General features: G+C 41.2%; 1 protein-coding gene and 1 non-coding gene across 6 annotated transcripts; both read left to right on the forward strand.

Moving 5' to 3' along the window:
• The first annotated feature begins 5,069 nt into the window (after window positions 1-5,069).
• On the forward strand, window positions 5,070-15,679 carry RBMX (RNA binding motif protein X-linked). 5 transcript variants are annotated; one of them, XM_058847707.1, is made up of 9 exons: window positions 5,070-5,215; window positions 6,439-6,568; window positions 6,767-6,873; window positions 12,331-12,502; window positions 13,567-13,683; window positions 14,040-14,154; window positions 14,271-14,396; window positions 14,473-14,576; window positions 15,080-15,679. In XM_058847707.1, exons 2-9 carry the CDS (start codon window positions 6,460-6,462, stop codon window positions 15,385-15,387), a joined length of 1,158 nt encoding a protein of 385 aa, XP_058703690.1. In that variant the 5' UTR covers window positions 5,070-5,215; window positions 6,439-6,459; the 3' UTR covers window positions 15,388-15,679. The 5 variants fall into 5 exon arrangements, with proteins under 5 accessions (XP_058703690.1, XP_058703691.1, XP_058703689.1 ...); XM_058847708.1 differs by having other exon boundaries at window positions 5,142-5,215; window positions 6,442-6,568; window positions 14,488-14,576; XM_058847706.1 differs by having other exon boundaries at window positions 5,144-5,215; window positions 6,442-6,568.
• LOC131583817 (small nucleolar RNA SNORD61) lies at window positions 6,619-6,693 on the forward strand. Its single transcript, XR_009278606.1, has one exon. It is a non-coding gene; the product is annotated as a small nucleolar RNA SNORD61 (small nucleolar RNA).
• Window positions 15,680-18,672: the final 2,993 nt, after the last annotated feature.

The following is an 18,672-nucleotide window of genomic DNA, read 5'->3' on the forward strand; positions in this document are numbered from 1 at the left end:
CTGTCACTGGAAATGTTGATTGAAAGGGGCTTGGAGTATCCTGGTCTAGGGGAAGGTGTCTCTGCCCATGGCGGGCGGGGTGGGAGTGGTGAAATCAAGTGATCTTCATAGTCCTTTCCAACTCAAACCATTCTAGGATTCGATGATACCAGAATCTCTTTTCAGGTTTTAGCCGCCAGCAAAAAAGCACCGAACTAATTACGTTGGGAAATACCTCTGAGATCATCGAGTTTAACACAGGACCTAACACCACAATGTCAATCAGACCATGGCACTAGGTGTTACGTCCAGTCTTAAATGCCCTCAGGGACAGTGATTCCACCACCTCCCTGGGCAGCCTATTCCAATGTCGAAGTACCCTTTCTGTGGAGAAATTTGTGCTAATGTCCAACCTCAACCTCTCCCTGCAGACTTGAGTCTACATCTTCTCATCCTGTCACTTGCTACCTGAGACCGGTCAGACCTTCTTCATCTGGCTACACCCTCCTTTCAGGGGGTTGTAGAGAGTGAGTGAGAAAGGCCTAAGTCAGATATTACCAGCTCAGAAATTAGGGGTGGTAAACTAAATTTTCATACAGCAATCTGGAAGAATTCTATTTAGTGGGGTTTTTTTGATGCAGCCTGTGATGTTTGCAGGTAGAACACAGCCTCTTGGTACAACACAGTCACAATGGTGCCACAAACGTGATGCCAAGTTCCAGGGTCACCTGTTCAGGTGGCAATGGCAGGAGCAGTCCTTTGGGACAGCTGCAAAACCTGTCTGAGGAGCAGGGTAAGTACAAGCAATGGCTGCAAGCCCAGCTCTGTGCTACCATGGCAAGATGAGTGCTCACAGCTGTCAGAGACCTTGTGCTAAAGGCATTGCTGTCAATACGGGGTAGCAAACACCTCAATCTTTCTATTTTTCCCATTTTGGCAAGCTGTTGCCACTCTTGTTTCCAGACCATGACACTATATTTGTGTTACCCTGCAAAACATCCATGTCCAATAATTTTAACCAATTCATTAATCCAATCAAATCAAAGTGAATTGCCCTTCACAGGAAAAAGAATAAGGGATGCACAGGAATTCTCATGTCTCTTCAGCTGAGCCTGGGAATTAGTGTTGTCATTTCAGGCAGCTCCAGCTATGTCTTAGGGACCTATGATCCACCTTGTATTGCTAAACTGAAAGGAGCCACAATGAGATCCCAAATAGGTGATTTGGGAGAAGCACATTAAGGAATTCTCATTTAGAAATGGTTTACAAAGAAACAATTATTTTGTGCTGTTCTCATCTACTCTAGTTTGACTTTTACAGAGGAAAATCCCTGAATTTCTATGAATACTTATCAACTGACAATGCCTAGAAAATTACTCTATGTTATAAAACTATTAAACTGCTTTTTCAGTTATTAGTTTTTGATTGCATGTCAAGAGTGGATTACATTCCTTTTTTTATTAATTCTGAATGAGTCTTTTATGATCAGATTATTTAGGTATTCATTAGTCCTCATCCCTCAGGTCTCCTAAACTCTTTATCCAGTTTAAAACCTGTCTTGGTTTGAAAAGACTTGTGTTTGCGGGAGCTTCCCTTGAAGTGGAAAAAGTAAACCTCCTCCCTCTGAATTATTATAATTTTGAAATTAACAGGCTCTCAGGCAAAGACATGGGAGTAATAGTTCTTTACTAGTATGTGTAAATAAAAAAACCCTACAACTTAATAGGAAAATTAAAATTAAATGTAGCAGTACAAAACCCACTGACAGAGTCAGGGTACAGCCTGACACCCTGTTGGTCAGGGTGTTGGTAGCAATCTGATTAAATAATGGCTGCAGCCCTCCTGGAGTGACAGATGTGGTTCTGTTGAAGGTCACTCTGTTGAGTGACCCTGTAGAAGGGTGTAGTTTTCTTCTGAAGGTCCAGGGGTGGTGTAGATGGTTCCAGTCTCTCCTCTGGGAATCCAGTGGAGAAACGCTGCCTGTGCTGTTCCACGTCTCAGGTTATATTTAAGTATGACTGTTTGGCTCCTTCCCCTGCATGGAGCATCTCACAATGGGATGATGTAATTTTATCAGTTATGCAGTGAGACTCAATGGCCCATTATCAGAAGAGATACCCCTGGACTTACGAGGCATGGGTGTGCTGCCCCACCTGTTTTTAACGGATGGTGATAGAATACATACTTTTGGCTACATCTTGCATTGCAACCTAAGACAAAACCAAAGCATAATGAACTTGGTAAGAGGCCAATATGTTTGATAAAAATATGTGGCATGGTACAAGGGACATCCAAAACACTTTGCATGAAAAAGTTTGCAGTGTAAATTCAACTACATTGATAAAACATCCAGGGATTCATTTGAGTAACATTTTAGCTTAAAGCTATCACAAAAATCCATAAATTATTGCCCTCATGGAATGTTGTCTACCCCTCCCATCTACTCAGCTCATTTTAATGTTATCAATGAAAAGGCAGGAAGAGATCACCTTATATGTATGTGGGTTTGTAAGTAACATACTTAATTGCATTTCTTCTGCTCTCAAAAATGTGATAATGCGAGGGCAAGTATATCTATGCTAGTTAGGGAGCAACTGTCCTCTGTGTAAAGGTTGGTAAAGTTTTCCTGATCGGTTTCCCCAGCTGTCCCATCCAAGTCTGTTTCATATTCCATAGGGTCCAATATAGGACCTCTTATTACTACTTAATTTCCTATCAGAAAATTCAAAGTTGAAAGGTCATCTGCAAAAGAAAATTTCACAGCTCTTCAGCCTTCAACTTTTTACTGAAGAGGAATTAATTTCAATTCAGACTGTAGTTTGTTCCCTGATGATTTCCATAGTTTTTCTTCTAAAATTCAAAATTACAGGGAAAAAAAAAAAAGAGTAGGGGAGAGGAAAGAATTAGAAGAATTAAAGAATTATATATCTTCTAATTGTCTAAGATCCTATGGTCTTTGGAGCAAGACCATACATACACTGCATAAGAGTGAGGGACGGTAAAATACTGTTCAGTTTGCAATGAGGATGCAACTAAGTTTTGATGAGAAGCCTCATGAAGATACCTTTTAGAACAATGGATGGAAGAATTTGGCCCTGATACAGCATTTCTGTTAAAATGCTGTTTCAAATGTCATTATGTTCATGCTAATCCTGCCTAACTATGTGTAAAGTATGTGTTAACAAAATATTACCAAAATGAAGCCTGGAATTATCAATTAAATATTTTATTCTTTTAATCAGAGGAGACAGAAAAAGAGGCTGTTGTTTGCATCTGCTTATTTTTCCAGTTGTGAGGCAGTCAATGTATACACTGTGGGTCGGAGAAGCACAGACACCCCCCCACCCCCTGCACCCCTTGATGGAGGACATTTTTGGCATATTTCTTACAGGACTAACAATTTGCTTTAGTTTTCACTATCCATCCCAGGGAGCCTCTGAAATTTAAATTATTTTGTATTGGAACTAGAATTTTAAGCTTTTCTTCATATGATAATTGGATGAGTATCTAGTAATGCCATCCTTCGGCAGCTACATTGATATCACAGGCAGTACCCTCCTACCTCCTTACAAATGTCATCTTTCCCTTTTCCCCTTACAGCAACAGCATCCAGAAACTCTGAGCATCCACACTGGTAAGGTGACATCTTCAAGTACATACTAGAGTTTAGAGTAGTGTTTGAGAGCTCCCCTCCTTTGTGTTCTAAACACATCTATGAGCTAGTCTGAGGCAATGTTGTCTTCTGCTTTCCATAGCACGAACAGCAGCTGAATATCAGTATCTGACAGACTGAAAAACTGAAGATAAGGATAGAGTCTGATGTTCTCTTATCAGAATGTAGCAATTATGCAGCTGTGCAACTGTAACAGCACTGGGCAGCGCTCTGAGAGTCCATAAACCCTGTGGCACCACCCAGAAATGAAGATCTGGAGAACTGCAAGGGAGAACTTAAAAGACTGTATGGTGATTAGACTGGGTGGCACTAAGAAAACAGGCCTTGATGACGGATTAATATTAATTTAGATAATCTACAGGTTCAAATAATGCAAATTTAGCTAATTTTTTGCATGAGCAGATTTTCTCTTAATTTTTCCACTATCAGGTTTAGCCAGCCAAAGAAAATCACAGTTGAACTTCAAGTACAAGTAATTAACAAATAAGTTAGTTGACCAAAAAAGGCAAAACTTTGTGCCATCAACAATACATTTAATTTTAAACCACACTTGTTTTGGGTCACTATTATTCTCCAAGGAAGGGGTGCTGCCATGCACATGTATTGATCACACTAACTAAAATTGCCTTTAAGTCTGTTTTAGCTAACTAAAGGGTTAAGTTCCTGCACAAACTCCAAAGTTAAGCTGATACTACTGTGATTTTCCTTCCAAAGAAGTGATAGATCTGCTGCTTCACAAAATCAGTTAGCATTGGAAAGGACCTCTGGGAAATCATCCAATCCAATCCCCCTATCAAGACAGGTTCACCTGGAGGAGGTGAGACAAAATGTCTCCAGTGAGGGACACTCCATGGCTTCACTGGGCAGCTGTTACAGGGTTCTGCTACCCTCAATGCGAAGTTCTTTCTCATGTTGAGGTGGAATTTCTTGTATTTTAGTTTATGACCATTGTTCCTCATCCTGTCACAGGGCACCACTGAAAAGACTGGCACCACCCCCTTGGCACCTGGCTTTGGGGTATTTATATGCATTACTGAGATCCCCTCTCATTCTTCTCTTCTCTAGACTGAACAGCCCCAGCTTCCATAGCTCTCCTCATAAGAAAGATGCTCCAGACATCTAATCATCTTTGTGATGATTACTATCTCCAGTGGCTCCTTTATCGTACTGAGGAGCCCAGAACTAGACACAGCACAAGCACATGGAGCCTCAGTCCCTGGGGACCAGGAGCAGCCGGCAAACAAAGCTCTACCCTGCCTTTCCCACGGCTCCCTCCCGCTCTTTGCCCGCTGCTCGCGGTCCCCGGCCCGATCCCCGCTCCTGGCAGGACAGGACTCTCCAGCCCCGGTGTCCCCCGTCCCTAGCGGGCCCCGCTGTCCCGACCGCTGCGGGAGCTCCGCGGCGGCCCCGGAGCTGCGGCGGGCCGCGGACGCCCCCTACAGGACTCGGCGCTGCCGCCGCCGCCGCATCCGGGGCTCCGTCCGGCGGATGACGTAAAGCTATAAAGGCCCGCAGCGCCTTTGTTCGCCCCCATTACGCAGTTGCAGATCGGTGCGGGTGGAGGTAAGCGCGGCTGCGGGCTAGGGCTCTGCGGGCGGCACCGCGGGGCGCTGCGGGGACCCACGGCGAAAGGTCCGCGGCGTGGGGGCCGCGTGGTGCGCCGCTCGCGGCGGAGTGGAGGCGCGGCGGAGCCGGGCCCGCCCCGCAGTTCCTCCCTGCCCGGCTCCGGTTGGGGCTGCGGGACCCGCGCGGTTGCGGTGGGACAAGGAGGGTCCCAGAGGCGTGAGGCGCGGTGTCCGCCATTTTAGGTGTGGAGGTTTCTCCGCATCCCGGGGGAGGGCGAAGGGGGCACGGCGGGAGCGCCGCGCCGATGTGCCCGGACGAGGCTGAGTGGCGCGGTGGGTGAGCGCCGCGGAGGCCGCCGGGCGCGGGGACGGAGCGGAGCCGCTGCCAGAAGTGGCCGCCATTTTGTTGCGGTGCCTGAGCCCGGGGAGGGTCTGACGCCCCCCTGCTCCCCGTGCCCGGAGCGCGGCTGAACCGGGGCCCCGTGCGGCCCGGCTCAGCCCCACCGCGGCTTCCTCCAGGGTGCTCTGTCTGCGCTCCCGTGTGTGCCGGAGCTGGCGCGGGCCTTCCCGCCATCGTGCTGGAGACACGCGGGCAGCGCTTGTCCACAGGCGCCGGGCGGCCTGCCAGGCACGAAGAGGTTTGGCTTTGTCTTCGGCTTTTGGGCTTTTTTTTCTTTTTAAGCCCTCCCGCCCCCGCGGCTGTAGCTATGGCATTGCTGTGTAGAAGTGCAGCGGTGGTCTGGTGTCTGCTCAGTCTCATATGTTGTGTAGGCCAGGACTTTAACGTAGGCTCCGTGTACTTCACATAGTACAAAGAATGGGCTTCATTTAGAAGTACTTCGACATACTAAGTAAATGAATTGAAAGGTCCAGGATTTAATGTAAAGATGTGCTAGGATTGCCATCCAGGGCAAAAAGATCTGGAAGAGTTTTCACATTCACCAATATTGCTTCATTTTGACAGTGCTTTGTTCCACTATTCAAAGTTCTATTTAGTATCTTCTAAGTAAGCTATATAACATGAAGAAGTAACTAGTAATTCTACTTCCACTTGCTTCTATTATAAAAAGTTGTAATTAATGTTTTTTATACCTCATATTTCTTACTTAGCATCTGTCTGAAGAAAATTTGCATGCACTTTTGAGAATAGAAGTCATTTATATACCATGAAGTTTCTATTGCAGTCTGATATTTTGTTAATAATGGCCTCATTCTTTTTAGTAGGTCATTTACAGAATCAAAATGGTTGAAGCAGATCGTCCTGGGAAGCTGTTCATTGGGGGCCTGAACACAGAGACTAATGAGAAAGCCCTTGAGGCTGTATTCGGCAAATATGGACGCATTGTGGAAGGTAAAGAGAACTTTTCTTAGATGATAATAGCAAAAACAAACAACAACATAGCTGTGATGACTTTTTTTTGGCGTTGATCATCTGAAATGATGGCGCTTACATGTCCTCTAAGAAGTTCTGAGCTTAAAAGGTTAAATAAAGGTTAAGTGTTCTTTACAGGGAATTACAGGGAAGGCTGATGTGACTTTGTTTCTGCAGTCCTTTTGATGAAAGATCGGGAAACAAACAAGTCCAGAGGATTTGCGTTCGTCACATTTGAGAGTCCAGCAGATGCAAAAGATGCTGCCAGAGATATGAATGGAAAGGTAGGAGTTAAGATCAATTATATGTTGCATTTGCTACTGACCAGGACAATTAATCTTTGGGGTAAATCAACTGGTAATAAACAATTGAAAGAGACTAGATTAGAAGATTGTGGAGACAAGTTGTAACTTTAAATTTGACAAAATGTCTGTCTCCATTAAGCTGAAGTCTGTTTCTTCTGTTCTTAGATCTGGCAGTAGAAAATGAAGTCTGGCTGGTAGTCAGCTACACTCTTTTCTTATTCCTTAATGAGTGAAGGGGGGCTTTTCAGCAATCAGCTCTTCATTCTTGCATGTTTCAATAATGATTTTTGGGTTGGATTTTTCTTTTTGATAATATTTGAATGCAGTACTTTGTAAATTATACCTCAGGGAAGTGACTTGCCTGAAAATTATTAACGGTTCCCTTAACATGGGTTGACTGTGACTTCCCTTGAGTGCTGGAGCATTGATGAGCTATCTGGTATTCTGTGGATAATCTCCTACATTTGTGACTTGCATCATTGATCTGCTTGGTGTGTGTGAGGGGCATCTTTCCTGTCAATGTGCAATGGATTTTCAGTTAGCTGTCAACTGAATCTTTTTGTTTATACCCTGAAGTGCAATGGTCTAGCTTTAAGAGAAATAAGAAGTGGAATGTTTTTAAAAATAAAAATACAGGAATTTGCAGCACAAGTTCCAAGATAATATCAGAGTAGTTTGTCAAAGAATTGTAGGCTGCTGTAATCTGTGTCTCTTGTGGCACGTGTTTGGAAAGGTAGATATAAGTCGGCAATTCTTTGGTCAACAGCTGTGTTTCTTCAAAGGGGTGTTGTCTCTTCAGGGAGTGAAAGCATCTCGGGTCACTTGAATTGCAGACTTTGGTTTTCCATGCATTATCTGAATGGTTGTGTTGAGGTCATACTGCACTGGCCTTGTAAGCAGTGCCTCTTCAGATGCCATTCAAGTAAAGTGAAGAAACATTGAGTGATTGTGGTTAATTGACATTTGAGACTTTGATATATTTGTTTTGTTAGTATAAGAAGTGAAGTGAAAGAAAAATGTCAGTTATTGCAGTCAGTAAATAAAGCAACTTTAGGAATAAGAAAATTACCTTGGTGTAGTGCTCATTTGCACAAATAGTAAAACCTCTTGTATTTGTATTATAGCAGGCTATATGTTATAGAAGGACAGTGTCTTTTCTACTCGTACTGATGTTCCTGAGTGCTTCATGACAACCTTACCACAATTAGGGTTACTTTCTTTGAAGACTTCCTTCCTTTTTAAACAAGCTAGTAGTTTTGTCAAGGCAGAGAGTGGCAAATTCAGATGATGTTCTTTCTATACCAGCCTAAACATCTATCAAGGTGCTTCTTTTATCAAATTTTATTTCTCCACTGTCTAGTTTGCCACAGTTCTGAAGACTTGTTTACTGCTGTGCTTAAATACTTTATTTTCTCTGAAACAGTCATTGAACTCTCACATAAGGTAATTTCAAGGACCAGTAGGTAATTGTCAGACTGAAGGGAAACTCAGTCACTAATGTACCTGTTTGTGGAGTGCAGCTTGCAAATCAGAATCCCTCTGAAAATAATCACCAACTGTTCTACATCTTGAATGTTGTGGCACGTGTTTGGTCACATTGGAAACATTTGGGAGACTTCTTGGTAAAGTAGCTAAATGAGACAATGTTTGTGGCTGAGGTTATGTCTGCTTGTTCTGGAATGCACAATCTGCATTCCTGTCAAGAAATGCTAGAAGGATGGCCTTGTGGATCATCTTTCTCATGGGTTTGTCTTCACTATAAATCCAGAAGTACCTTCATCTGCTTTGAAATTAGAACAGCAAGTAGTGTATGAAAAGAACATCCTCAAATGGGATTTGACCTAGAATGTCCTCTCGTCCAGTTTGCTTTGACCATGGATATGAAAGATTTTCACGAGTTGGGCTCTCATTCTCATCTTCAGAAAGCCTGGACAACAGGTACTGCTTGGTATTCCAAAAAGACTCTGCCTTCAAGGTCTGAGGAAGAGCAGTGTTCAAGGCCTGGTGTGAGAAGAGGTAATTGTCATAAATCACAACTTGAAGGTTTCTTTGTCCGTTTGGAAAAGATGGATTGTCATATTCTCAAGATTTTAATGCACTTGAGAAACAGCAGCAGAAGCACTGTGCAGACCAATTCAAGCAGTCTGTAGGGAGTTAGGTGATATGTCTGACGGGGGAAGAGTTCTCCATTGCCTGTCTGTTGCTCATTCTGTCATCCCAAAGGAATTTCAAGTTGTAGCCAGTGGAAGAGGCTGATTCCAGCAGATCCTGCAAGAATGAGTTGGCATTTGATTTTTTATTTTGCAGATGTTTATGAAAATGTATCCAGAATTTTGTGCCAATTTGGGTGAGGGGTAATACGTGAACAGCTTTATTTCACTATATTGGAACAAACATAGACTAGTACAAGCTTGGTTGTTGAAGATTAGTTTGTCCTGCAGAAAGAGAGCAGGAAATAATTATTTTAGAGCTGGGATGGAGATTTCACACTTCAATTACTTTTTCTACTTAATTGAATAAATACTGTTGTGTCTGAGCAGTGCAGAAGAAGTTCTTTGTAGCAGCTTAGCAGCCTTCCTTAAGAAGAATCTTAATTCATGACAGTCAAGTCTACATCCTGATGCCACAAAATGCACATGCTTACCTGGACATAAATGTGGCTGCTCCCAGGTCTGTACTGGTTGTTTGGTGCAGTGGACTGTTCTCATGATCTTCTGATTCTGTGTCCTTAAGATGAAGTGGATAATTAAAGAGAGAATATGATGACCTTCGGCAAAAGATCAGGACAAACCAAAGATTTAATTCCAGTGTAGACCTGCCAAGCCAGCTGGTCTGTGTTAAGAGAATGGAAGCAGATGCTACAATCCCTACAATGTAAACTGCACTCAGCACTACAGAAGGTTGTCTTACTCTTAATTGACAAAATGTGCTTCCTGTTCTTTGGTGAAGAACTGATACAATGTACAGAAGCTTGGCCTCTTAAGAAATGGATCTTCATTTCTTGGATATATATGGCAAAAGGAAATGCAGTGTGCCATCAAGGAATGTGGAGAAATGGAGTCATTGCAGCATAAACAGTGAAGTGATCCATTGAAGAGCAAAGCCCTGTGTGGTGTTAGGACCAGCTTCATGCAAGTTATTGTGGCAGTTCCTTTGATTTCTTGCCCCGCTCCCAAAATGATGCAAATTTTATTAATATTTTCTGTTGAAATGTGGAACAGCTAGCAGGATAGTTCTCTAATTGTGTTTGGTTTAAGTTCCTGGCTCACTTTACAAATCTGTATAGTTTACTCATTCCACACATAGGAGACTTTGCCAAACTATTACTGTCTTAGATGACCTGTAGCTTAAATTATTCCTGGTTTTTAGCGCCAGGGTAACTTCACTTTCTGGTGCCCATACCATTAAAAATGCTTCTATAACACTCTGATTCAAGATTATAAAAACAAACTAATGAGTGTTCATGTTGACAGCTTGTGCTTTGAGCTCATTGAAAAAATGTCCTTATTCTGAAGTGGGTTGTGTGACTTCTTTGTTTGGTGAGATAAGACCTTTCTTTGAGCTAAGAAACCATAAAATGTCCCCTCTGCTTTGAAATAGGACTAACTTTGATCAATACCTTCTGGTTAGCAAAAAAAAAATGATCTTGTACATAGTGAAAGGTGTTTCTGCACCTATGGAATAGCTTTTTAAAACTGCTTGTGTAAAGCAGTCTCCAAAGAAACTATCTTTTGCCAAGGTAAGATGTGTAATTACAAGGCAGAAGAAAATAGGAGGAGTAATTACAAGGAAAACTGTACCTCCTTACGTAACAGAAATGAGATAACTTAAACCTAGCATCCAGGTTTTCAGAACCCATGCTAGCAGAAGGGGACAGTGTTTGCTTTCTAAACTTAAAACAAGCTGTCAAGAATCTGCCATGAAATTGAGGACAGTAGTGGCCGTAGCAAAACTTAAGGTTTTAAGCCCACTGTTTCTGCTTGAGAAGGATGAAGCAGATTAATTATGATGGCAAATCAATATGATGCAAACTGAGAGGTTCTAGTCATTAGAGTGACTAATGCTCACTCCTGGGATGTTTCAGTTTGTCATGCCAAAAGGTTATTTTGAGAAGCCTTCCATATGTAAAATATTTCATGAAGTCAAAGCTAAGACAAATTTGATTTTGCTGGTATTTCTTACTCTTTTCCCTCACAATGGATCAAGTTGGACCTGTGTATGTACACACAGGTTTTCAAACAATCACTACAACTCTATGAGGTGGCAAAATACATGCACTACTACAGCAAATTTTCAGAGTGCTAGATTTTGATAGAGAACAGAAAATATTCATTACTTCAATAAAATATTATTTGCAGTGCAGATTAAGACATTACTAGCAGTCTAGCAGTCATGTTTGTGTTAATTTATTGCAGCAAACAAGTGCAATGAAAAACACTTTCTGCGTGATAATTAATAAGTTGTCATGGCAGAGTTAAATATTTAACTGCTAGAAAAGGCAAATAAACTGTGTTTGCCAGGATAGGTGTGCAGTAACCAAATTTTAGCAGAGCTTGTGATCTTGGTTCTGCTATAGTATCCAAACATATGATGTCGAAAGATCATACAGAAATTTGATTAACTAGGTTGAGTTACTCAGCATGTTACTACCTGCTCATGTTTGAGGTATATTAGTTGGCTGCAGAGTTCTGGTATTTCAGGTCTATATTCCAAAAAAGCTTCTACTTTTTTCATACCACAAAAAAAAAAAAACCAAACCAACAAACAAAACCACACAACAGAATCCGCAAACAAAAATGCCCCAACCACAAAGCACCTCCCCTGTGGAAAAGCAAGTAATAGAGTAAATTGTGACAATCACCTTGATTGAAAATCCAGCTTGAAACACTAGAAAAAAGGGGTGAATTGTTATACTCAGTCTGCTGTGTAGATGCTGAAATAACATCTAAATACTTCAGTGATCACCGTTTTATCAGGACGTCGAGAAAATGTGCTAAACGGCCTCCCCATTGCCAGAAATCCCGACTGAAGCTAAGTTACCTTCAGCTTAATCTTGTAACTACAGGTGCACTCCTAATTTGGTACAAAAGTACGTGGCAATTGAAAGTAAATTGTAGATCATATATCATGTATCATTTACAGAATAAATGACGTGGGGCTGCCATAATCATTGGACACTTGTGTTTTCACTGAAAGTCCTTTCTGATGCTGCTCTGTGGTTTTTTTGCCATCAATACCACAAGAATGAAGTACTGTAGAAATTGAAATTAGGCCCAACATGCTGCTGAATACTTGGGGACTAATACTGAAGACTGAAATCAGTTCTAGAGTTGCTCTAACTTATAAAATGGAAGCCCTATAATAGTGAAGCCAGAGGGGCTTGATTTAAGAAATACAAACATGACTGAGCAGTAAGTAAAGCAGCTTCTTCTTTAGTCATTAGATGGGAAGGCAATTAAAGTGGAACAAGCAACCAAGCCATCCTTTGAAAGTGGTGGTAGGCGTGGGCCGCCACCCCCTCCCCGAAGCAGAGGTCCTCCCAGGGGCCTTAGAGGCGCAAGAGGCGGAAGTGGCGCGAGAGGACCACCTTCAAGAGGGAGTCACTTGGGTATGTATTGACCTCTCTCATTATACACTTCGACAACACAAGACAATCTCATTGGAAGATGACAATAATCCTACTGGAAAAAAAAAAGTCAAACACCTGAATAGTGCACTCCTTGTTCTTTATTAAAATGGTGAAATACAATCTCAGCAGTTTAGTCAAATTTTTTGATTAGGCAAGTACACCTTAAGAAAAGCCTTTCAAATGTGAAGATTCCTTTCTACAGCTAACACTCCACTTGACTTTTGCCTATGAAAGAAAAGCAGAACTCCTGCCATGCACGTGAGAAAGGAAGCTTTCTGGTATTCAAGTTGAAAAAGTGATTCTCTACCACCAGGGGAAAGGGAACTGCCTTTCATTCTTTACTAGCAAGAGGTCTAAACTGAGAAAATTGTAGGTCTGATCCTTCTAGATCAGAGTGAGAGTTAGGGCAGCTAAACCTTGTTTGTTGAGTTGAAGCTTTCTAAAGTGTAAGGATAGTACATTACTTGATACTGGACATTCATTAAGATACGGCTATTTATTCAGACTTTCAGTATCAAAACTCAAAAGAACTAGAAAGCAGCACCTGAGATATAACAGTAAAAGCTGTAATGCAGAAACCCCCCCACCCTGGAAATAGTGAAACATCTGTCTTGAAGAGTCTGTGTAGTAGGTTCTGCAGACTCAGTAGTACCTCTGTTCCCTCTCTGTAGGCTCTTCTCTAGTACATCCTCCCAGGTGGCTCTTGTCTTCTGAGAACAGTAACTTGTTAAGCATTTAAGCTGTGACTGATTACAGATATCAGCTGTCTTTTTCCCTTGTGTCACACCCTGTAGCTTTTGGATAAGTTCTAAAAGACAGTTCTTGACAGGAATTTAGGTTGTGGAAGGTTTGGCTCTCAATTCTGCCAGTAGCATTTAATAGAGGCTAGAAGACGAGAGAAGGCTTTGAGGTCTAGTTTAAGAGGTTTACTGTTGATCATGTAGTGGAAATAATGGCACCTTTAGGTCGTCATAGTTCAGGCTTTAGGATAATGCAGGTGAGTATCACAGAAATAATAATTGGTTCATGGCTTATCCTTCTAGGGTCTTCTCGAGGGCCACTTCCCATGAAGAGAGGTCCGCCTCCACGAAGTGGAGGCCCTCCGCCTAAAAGATCTGCACCTTCAGGACCAGTGCGTAGCAGTAGTATGGGAGGAAGAGGTGAGGACTTCCTGGCTAAATTAGTTGCTTGGTCAGCTGTAGCACCTTAGTCTTCCCTTAGGAACTGGTGCAAATAATTGACTTGAACTTCAGTCATCTGTGGGATAGTGTATTATTTTTTTTAATCTTTGGTTCTTTTCATACCGATATAATTTTGCATCTGTTGGGAACAGCTTGGAGCAATTTGAGTATGTTTCTTCTAGTGCCGCTTTAAAACTGTACAAGCAGAAATGTAAAGTGTTCTAAATGTAGGCTCCAGAGACACTATTAATTGTTTTAAATAGTTTTATTTACTAGCACTTGCCTTGAGTGTTCTGCATGGCTAAATGTTAATTAAATGGACTGTTTCTCTGAAGCTCCTGTGTCACGTGGAAGAGATGGTTACGGTGGTCCTCCACGCAGAGAGCCAATGCCATCACGGAGAGATGTCTACATGTCTCCAAGAGACGATGGCTATAGCACTAAAGACGGGTAAATTCTTACACTGTTTTATATTAGTGAAGTGTTTTTTGTTTGGAGAAGGATCTTGATTCCAGACCTTCTTTGGCAAGATGTATGGCTGACATCTCAGTTTTTGTTCTTTGTAGTTATTCAAGCAGAGATTATCCCAGTTCCAGGGATACCCGGGACTACGCACCACCTCCCCGAGACTATGCATATCGTGATTATGGTCATTCCAGTTCACGTGATGAATACCCCTCCAGGGGCTATAGGTACCTACTGTTGGAGTTTTCTCCCTCACACTTTATTCTTTCTGTGATGTTAGTGATTTGTACTAAGTCTTAGTAGTCTTTCCTCCTATAGTGATCGTGATGGATACGGTGGTGGACGTGACAGAGACTACTCGGATCATCCAAGTGGAGGTTCCTACCGAGATTCATATGAGAGTTATGGTAAGGATCCATTTTGAGGATCATAAAAATGTACAGGTGTCACGAAATATGACTTGGACTAGGTTGCTTGTGTTTTAGGGGGAAGTGGCACACTTTTTTTCCCCTACAGTGAAAGTGCAGTTGTTGGTTATCATTTGATCATCTTATTAAATAGGCTATAAGCTAAAGAAGCAAAGTCTACAGTTCAGGATGACAGCCGTCTCTGGAAAATATGGCTGAGTTTCTTCTGTAAAGTAACAAGCTATTTTGGAATACCCAGTTAAAGAGCCTGCCTGAATAAACAAACACCGTCTTCATTCCTTCAGAGTCTTTAAATCCACTCACTGCCTAATATGCAATTCCCACTTAAAGTACCGTTAGTGTGACAGATTATATTAAGACCATCTCAATACATATAAAAGAGTAGCAGTAAAATTTTAATACAGCAATTCTGTAAATTCAGATTTGAAATTGTTCTATATAACTTATGGTGTTGCCGTATTACCTGACCATTGACCCTGCAGGTAACTCACGTAGTGCTCCACCTGCTCGAGGGCCCCCGCCATCATATGGTGGAAGCAGTCGCTATGATGATTACGGCAGCACACGGGATGGATATGGAAGCCGAGAAAGTTACTCAAGCAGCAGAAGTGATGTCTACTCAAGTGGCCGTGATCGTGTTGGAAGACAAGACAGGGGTCTTCCCCCATCCATGGAAAGGGGCTATCCACCTCCTCGGGATTCTTACAGTAGTTCAAGCCGCGGGGCACCCAGAGGTGGTGGCCGTGGTGGAAGCAGATCCGATAGAGGTGGAGGCAGAAGCAGATACTAAAAACACTCTCAAACTTTTGGACCAAGACAGATTATTTCTCAAATGTGGAAGCTGTTCTATCTTTACTACCAGAGGACTACTAAAAGGAAAAGTTGTTTTTAACCTTTTTTTATTGTTGCCTGTTAAGTTTTCCCCTCCATGACTTTTATGCTTTTGTGAGGAAAAGTTAAAACAATGTTTAATATCATTTCAAAATTGTTAACATTTCTTTCAGAAAGCAGATGTTAAATGTATGAGCTTGAGCTGTGTACTAGTGTTGTAATTTTCAAAGTAAAGTTTCCCTGAAATGCCACACTTCCATCTGATTTTCGTCATGAATGGAACAAGCTGTTCTTAAGATCTTCTGCACAACATCCAACCATCTAACATGGAGATGGATTGTTCTACATGTTCAGCATCTCATTCTGAAAGTATTGCTTGTGATTTGGAGGGTGGTGGGGATGATTCCACATAAAGCTCAGTTGTGCCTAGAGTTTGAAGTCACAGTATTCCCAGTACAAAATGCCTTCAGATCCTTGTGTAAACAAAAATAGAGGATTTAATTCACTTAAGCGAAAAAAGCAAGTGGATAATACTATATTCTGCCTTCCTACTGTTTCATGGGGAGTTTCAAAAGATCTCCCCTCCAAAAAAATCATGTTAATGTAAGTCAGCTACAAAATACTGTTAAACAGCAAACCACAAATCATTGACCAATTCCATCAAAGAAGCTGCAAAAGGATGCTTACTCATACTGTTTCAAATTTTTGCAACTCTGTAGTGTTTCACTTTTAAAGGAACATCTTTGATTCCAAAGGAGAAAGTAAGATAAGCAAAGAAGTCTTTCTCTCCAACTTCTCAAAGGGTTATGGCTTCCTAAAATAAGTGAATCTTTCAGCATTCCACAGCTGATTAAGAGCATCAAATGCCTGTGAAACAGCAAAGATGGTAAGCAAAGCAAACTAGTTTTTCAGTCTAAGTCAAAATTGAAACAAGTTACCTTCTAGTACAGTAAGACAAGCTGCATGTCATGGCAATGGAAGTGCTGCCTAGATTAAAGAAAAAAAAAAGGAAAATAAATTCCCCAATACATTAGAAATTCTCCAAATTCAACAATTCTTGGATAAAAGCATTTATGGCACCAGTTTTGGAACTAAAGTTGTAATGCAGCTCACTGTAGACAGAATATTGCCATGTAGGGTGGGGAGGGGGTATTTCGTGACCAGTATCTCTGTGAAGAGGCTGCATATACAGCATATTAACAAAATTAAAACTTTGTGAAATCAGGAATTGGTTTAGATTGACAAATATCAGCTCAACTATTGGGAGTTGGAAGCAAGAAATGCAAACTTGACATTTAGTTGGATGCCTAACTCTGTTTAGTTTGATGCTGCGTTGCAGGGATACCCAGTACATGTGGCAGAGCCTGTGGCAAGTTGTTACAACTCTGGTAAAGCCGTGAAGTTCAAAAGATACTCTTGAATATAGTAAACATGAAGACCTCCAACTAAAAAAAAAACAAAACCAAATCACAAACCCAAAACCTTTGTACTACTGTTTAGTCCTCAGTAAATTTTGTCGTTCAACTTATGGATTTAACATGGCAGTGCACCATTGAAAAGGAATGAGAATCCATAAGCCATGCAACCTCTCTGTAAGCCATTCCAGTCCATTCCAAGCCAGTGAGTCCTCCACCATTTAAAGAAATAGTAAAAACTTGCAACAGAATATTCTGCAAACCAAACTTGTGCCATTGTTTTGAAATGGGGGCAATTACTGTATGTCAATTTATGCTGTAAACTGTATTTTTCTCAATTTGTTGTATCTTCTCTTAATTGCAGGGGGATAACTTCTAGAAGATACCACTGGAATAATGCTGGTTTATCTGTGTTGATGGCAGACATGAGTGGTGCCTGTACCAGTATGTAAGGTAACTATTTACAGCAGTGTAAAGGCTGCAAGGAAGTTTCCTGATTGTTGTGTTTGTATGGATGTTCTTCATGGCTAAGTGGTGTTTTTGACATCTGTTTAAATTTGGAGGAGGAGGCTTAAGAAGGCTTTGTAAATCAACTAGGTTAGGAATGGCAGCAAGACACTACTTATCTGCAAAACCAGAGCCAATTAGGGTACAGCTAAAGAAAAGCATGTTTACACCTGCACTTCAAGTCATGTGCCAGAAAGTGCTGAATATGAATTTTTATACAAGCAGACCATAAAAATAAAGAGTTGTAATAATGTTAGTATGGACATTTAATCAGTCTTGCTAAATGTATAGGATGAGCAATTAGACTGAGTATAATCTTTGATTAGGAGCTGATCTTTGCAGAAGTCCTGGGATTAGGTTGCAGACTTCAGGCGCCTCCAGAATAGTTTAAGACTGTAGAACAGCTGTGTTTCATGACTCTGAAGCCTACACTATTAAAATTATTTTTAAAGAAGATTCAAAAGCAGCTGTCTTTGGATTTTATGTGAAAGAAAGGCTTTTCCTGTTTCTCTGAAAACTTATGGAGAAAGTGGTGGGTAGTGGCTGACATGCTAATCCGGCTTTCTGGAAAACAAAATTTCTCTACTAAATAATTGTTAATAAAAAATGGAAGTAACTTACAGTATGTGCAGAATATGATAAAATCTAGTTCAGATTAAAGGGTAAGGACAGCTATTGTTTCCAAGAGAAACATTTATGTAAAGAAGTATATGTACTCCTTTATTTAATTCTTTGAGTCTAAATATAAGAACCTATTTTGCTGTTAGTTTAAAAGTATACTTTCAAGAACCAACTTTTAAATGGTAAAAAAGAAAAAGCTGTAGCTCATACAGTTGGTTTATCTCACAGATGGTCATTGTTATATCCAGGAAATCCTATCTTGTGGGAGGGATAGGTTCTGTGGTATACTTCATGAGGTTTGTAGCCTCAGTTCGGTTACAGTTCATTATCCTTATAGAGTCTCAGTAACAGCAACTCAACAACTGTGCAATGCCCTTGTTAGAATATGCCAGTAATGTTTCATAAGTACTCCTGATAACTTGCTGCTGTTACCTTGATAATAAAGGAAAAACATGTTATTTGTTTCAGGGTACTGGATTGTATTTCAGATAAAATACAGAATCATCATGAGTGTTTCCTGTTCAGGGGATGCGTGCCCTACGAACTTTTTATTTTTCTGCCACTTGATAAAATCTCAACCAGCAAATGCTGTCCTTGTCTTTGTTTTCCTCTAAAGATGTGACAGTTGAAATATTTAAATTTGAGTGTTACTGAGAGGACACTTCACAATATTGTTTCTAAAAGTTAAAAAAATCTAACCT

The sequence above is a fragment of the Poecile atricapillus genome, chromosome 12, assembly GCF_030490865.1.
Source record: "Poecile atricapillus isolate bPoeAtr1 chromosome 12, bPoeAtr1.hap1, whole genome shotgun sequence".
NCBI lineage: Eukaryota > Metazoa > Chordata > Aves > Passeriformes > Paridae > Poecile > Poecile atricapillus.